The 5748-nt window shown below is 28.7% G+C and overlaps 1 protein-coding gene across 1 annotated transcript; it reads right to left on the reverse strand.

Moving 5' to 3' along the window:
* Positions 1–205: 205 nt before the first annotated feature.
* On the reverse strand, positions 206–3703 carry LOC114120157 (zinc finger MYM-type protein 1-like). Its single transcript, XM_027981985.2, has 2 exons — positions 2367–3703; positions 206–2243 (listed from the first exon to the last, which is right to left on the reverse strand). Exons 1-2 carry the CDS (start codon positions 3037–3039, stop codon positions 712–714), a joined length of 2205 nt encoding a protein of 734 aa, XP_027837786.2. The 5' UTR covers positions 3040–3703; the 3' UTR covers positions 206–711.
* Between the last annotated feature and the right edge of the window lie 2045 nt (positions 3704–5748).

The raw sequence follows: 5748 nt of genomic DNA on the forward strand, positions 1-5748 counted from the left end.
ATTTACTATTACTTCATATATTTATTGATAAATCTCGACATATTATATATAGTTATACATTTCCATCTGCTCACGCTAGATGACCTAATTAGAATTTAAATATTTTTAAGTACCGATATTATACTTAACACATTCCAATAGAAGTTATGGACTTATGAGTAATAGTAAATATTTGTTAGCGAAAATGTTCACAAGACAATTAATATTAATGCATAAAAATAGTATTTTATTAAGTGTTCATATTTAACTTTAAACATACAAAGTTTTACGTATTTGTTAATAGGTATATATTAGTTAATATATAACACAATATTATATATTTTAATCTACAAAAAATAAATCACTTTTTAAAAATAATAAACTTATTAACTAAAAAATTGCTTTTATCAGCGTTTTCCAAAATTTTTCTCTGGCGGGCCCGTTAGAGATAGTAAAAACGATTGCGGACCCCCTTAATAAAAATAAAATTTTCGTTTTTATATATACTACCTAATACCTATATAGTATATTGTATTTTCAATAAATTGACGTGCGAACCCCTAGAAGTTCGGGGGCCACAGTTTGGAAACACTAACCTATATGTTAAATCAGTGATTCCCAAACTTTTTATCTTTACCACCCACTTGTAAAAATTAAAAATGACAGACGCCCCCTACCAAAAAAAAAAAAAATTGTATTGGTACATAAGTAATGAATAACAAATTAATTAAGCTAGTAACTTTCATTGCCCCACCAGATAGCCCTAACGTCCCCGAGAGGGAGTGTCCACGTTGGGGAACGCTGTGTTAAATCAATTGTTGTATTTTTAGTAAGGAAAGTTTCGATTACTTCATCATGAAACGTAGATTTTTTTTTCAACTCTACCAACAATTCTTTTTCTATTGACAGCATTGATAATGATGAAATAAGACGATCTTGTTCATGATGTGAATTTCTTGATGAATTCTTAATCCTTTTAAGAGCTGAGAATGAACGTTTTTCTGATGCACTAGTAGCTGGAATAGTTAGTATCAATGAAATCAATTTTGTTGTTTGTGGTAAGTTTTCATCTAATTTTCTGGTTTTTAAATAAATTAAAATATCGTAAACACTAGCTGGTGTTAGAAATACATCCATCGAGTAGACAACCGAAAGTTCACTTCTCAATTTCGGTAGATCAAAATATTTACCGTATAATTGTTCCAACGAATTGAATAAGTTAATAGGAAAATCATTGGCATACAAACTAAATTTTTTAGAGTCTAATAACGCGAAAAATTGTAATTGATTAAGATTTGAAAACCGTTCTTTTATCTTATTAATTATAACGTCAATTATTTCAAAAAATAATCTTCTGTAATAAGTTGTTTCATCTCCAGAAACATTGTTTATAATTTCTAACTGTGACCAAACATCATCAAAATTTGACTTGACATTATTTAAATAGACAATGAAATCGTCAATCTCTTTTGAGCAATAAGAAATATCAAAAAAATTTTGTTGTACATTTTTAAAAATATTCGTTGCCTGTGGTAAAATGATTGAAAATAATTTTAAAAAAAAATTGAAATCAAAACTTTGAAGAATTTCCATATACCCTTTAGCAGATGCCCATGTTTCCGAATCCCAACTTTGGGCATTATCTATGATTGATTCCATAAGATTTATAACATCTACTTTGTGTTCAACCATCATTTCAATAATTTGACTATTGTAGTTCCATTTTGTTGGAACTACTGATTTAACACCTCGTCTAATACGTTCTAAAATTACATTATCAAGTGCGTGTACTCGTTTGGTAGATGTTGAAAAGAAAGACGATAAACCAGAAAGGGTTGAAAAAAATGTTTTACAATCTTTAATATACTCAACCGACTGTTCTATGACAAAATTTAGTTTATGTGCATAACAATGTACAGAAATAGCATTTTCATATTTCGAACGCACTAACGATTGCAAATTATCCTGTTGCCCGGACATAATATACGTTTGACCTATAAATTTTTCTTCACACGCATACTTTGAAATAAAACCAAATACATGCTCTGATAATGCTTCCGCGGATCGATTTTCACTAATATCAGTAAATCCCAAAAATCTTTCGACGACTTCGTTACTATTGCTGGTATTAACATAACGCAAAACTGTCGATAACCGCAGTGACTTTGAAGCAATATCAGTCGTCTCGTCCATAATTATTATTATTGCAACAAACGGAGTATCGCGTATTTGATTTTCAATTTCTTTAAGAAGGACGTCTGAAACTGATTGAATTAAGTCATTTTGAAAGTCCTCGGATAAATCAGTAAGTATAGTGGACGTTGCAAGAATTGTTTTTAACAACTCATCACGCTCGGCCATCAAGTAAATAAGTTCAACATAATTACCCCTGTTGTCGGGCCACTGAGAGGGCCCACCTAACCAGGGCACTTTCTTCTTCCGTTTTCGCGCATTCTCACCACTACTAAACCCTCCAAGACACAGTGGCTGCTTTTTCTCCGCCCGCCTATTTGTACGAGAGTAGCACTGTATCGGTGGTCCGATTGTATTAACAGACGAATCTAACTCGTCGTGGCCTTTAAATGCCAATTCTTGCTGAACTAAAAAACACGTTGAATCTATCATACTTCTTAATATGTATCTATTATTTTTAACTTTAACATTATTTCTTTCAACTCTTTTTCTGAAATGTTCATCCAACCAAGTCCATACATCTTTATGAACTTTTCCAAAGCGAGTTAAATTTACTAAACTTTCTATGTGTTTTATAGTGGCTTCGTGATGACTTACGAAATGATGAAAGTTATTGAGATCGTCGAAACCATCTTTAGTCCAAACATTTTCTTCACTTGATTCCAAAACACAAGGCCAGCAATATAGTTTATTTGTTTTTTTACAACCCGCTAACCACTTATATGTACTGTAATACTCATATTGAAATGTTAATAAAGGCAATTCTGGCGTGGGTCTTCCCATCTCAATAATATTTTCTCTCTCGCCAAAGTGCGTAGGCTTTAAAAGTAATTTTTCGATTGCACACTCGCATGTTGTATTATTCATTATTGTTTATTTAATATTACGAGTTATGGTTTAAATATAGTTTTAGTTTAAAAACGATAATTCACACTTACAATATACAATTAATAATACGCACGTTACGACTTTTAATAATAATTATATAGTCGGCATAATAATGAGATAGACGACGACTGACGGTAGCGTATGCAAAACTGATCCAGATTCCATGGTCAAATAAATAAATGGTCGTGTCGTTGTGGAACGGAGTATACCTTCGCCTACCACCTCCGCGTGACATTAAAGTACAGGTATTATAGGTAGTAGGTATTTCGCGCTTATACGTAAAAACATAAAATCGCTAACTTTAGAAGGATATAATTTCCAAAATAATTATTTGCGCAAATTTTTTTTTGCAACATCGTTCTTAACTCATTGAAATACCATATGTTTCAATAAAATAAATCGCTTAGGAGCTAAACTGCAATTATACCAGCAATATATATATATAAGTGTAGGCATCATTTTTTGATCTGGTAATTGAATTGATCTAAAAAAAAACCGATTAATTTATTGTTATGTTACCATTTCAATGATCATTAGTGGTTAGTTATGGAAATTAAAAATAGTGGGTATATAATACACTGATTTAGTATTCATTATTTTTAAAAAATGATTTACACTCTTACCTATAGAAAAAAAATTAAATGATTAAATATGAATTGTTGGTATCATTTTGAATATTATGCTGAATTGTATTGTATTATGTACTTTATTGTATTTTTTTTATGAATGAAAATTTTAAATTTTTGGTTTTAATAAAATAACAAATAAATTAATTGATTCCAACAATTCAAATTTGTATCTTTATGTTAAATTTATGGCAATATGTTAATGTTTCACAAACATATTTTTTTATAGAAAAAAAAATATCCAAAAGCAATGGCTATAATATGACTAGGTTAATTGAACGTACTCATATCAAACAGTCCAAATATTGCTTTGTTGGTATTTCAGAATCAATAAACAATGATGTTGATCAGGAAATATTTGACAATGATGATTTTTATCACAAATTACTTAGGGACTATATTGAAAATAAAACTGCTGATGTGACAGATTCAACTTCACTTGGAAAGTAAGTTATTAATATAGGTAGGTAACTTAATTATGACTTTATGAGTCTCATATAATGTAAATAAAAAAACAATTTTTAGACAATGGTAACAATTACAAAAACTGAGGAGTAAAATGAAACGTAAAGTTGATACTAGATCAACTTAAGGAAGGAAGCTCAGATATATTGTTCATACAAAAACGATAAATTTCATGGCGCCAAATGACCACTCCCCGTGGTCAGATGAAGCTAAACAGGATTTATATAATTAATTTGGTAAAAAAGTACTGGTTGACACTTAAAGTAATAAATTCAATGTATTATCATAAGTTAACTGTTATTAGTTACTATATATCCATATAATTCTTTAAGACAGATGTATTTTTGTGTATTGTCAATTCAATAATTACATTTTTACTATCTTTAATGTTTATTTAACTAGGTTTTAGGTTATTTCTTAATTCTTATGGTAGATTTTTATTAAAATACAATTTTGTATAAACACAAAAAAAAAAATTGTCCTTGATATAATACTGTTAATAAGAGGTTTCTTATTTAAGTCACTCTTTTTATTAACCTCCTAAGTTTTCTATGCTTATAGTATTCAGTAGGTAATAAGAGGTCGGATTTATATTCTCTTAAAATCCTTAAAATATAATATTTTTATATCATTAACACATTGACTGCCATATGACAGCTGGCGGCCATCTGTAATTCTTAAATTTTATACATTCGTGACCGCCGGCACTCATAATTCATCATTACTACCACGCCATATGACCGCCATAAATGAATTTGGTTTTATATTATTAACTTTTCTATGGCACTACAATTATGCACTAAAATAAAGACAGTGGCGTAGCGGGAATTATTACAATTTTTTTTCAAATATTTGGTATGTACCAATTTGGAAGACATTGAAAAATATGCATAGCGTATAACACATACCCATTGAATGACCACCGTCGGCCAACGTGTTAAAAATATGCAATATAATATCTTAATATTCTTATAAAATATCAGATATACGATATTATATGCCCTTAAAAATTCAAAATATTCTTTCTTTCTTTTTTATATTTATTTAATATTCTGTAAAACAAAAAAAAATTTTAATTATTCAGTTTAAATTTATTTGATTAAGTTGGCTCACAATAAAAATAAAAACAATATGTAATACATATTATTCTTCAAAAAAAAATAGTTTTTTTCCTCAAATGTTCTCTAACCCCTAAAATATACTGTTTTATGCAAAATAAAATTATTTCTATAAGTTCTGTATTTTGTGAATCATAAATGTATCTTACTCCATTTTAACTATAAACACTAGAAACAAATATTTTCTAATACATATTGCATTGTCTATAATAAGTCATTATTGGTATTTGAGTTGTTAAGTACAATGCTAAATTAGTATGGACAGTAGTTGTGTTTGTTACTTAAAGTTGAAAAAGTGTACCACTTAAATACTTCTGATGAAATAAATATGTTTAGGATGTGCCTGAGCAACAAAATTATACTATTACACAATCAAACAATGTAATCACAGAATGACTAAATTTAATGCTAAAACAATTAAAATAAATAAATATATCAATTTATATAAATATCAAAACCATTAAAAAAAAAAAATGTGA

The sequence above is a fragment of the Aphis gossypii genome, chromosome 2, assembly GCF_020184175.1.
Source record: "Aphis gossypii isolate Hap1 chromosome 2, ASM2018417v2, whole genome shotgun sequence".
Classification (NCBI taxonomy): domain Eukaryota; kingdom Metazoa; phylum Arthropoda; class Insecta; order Hemiptera; family Aphididae; genus Aphis; species Aphis gossypii.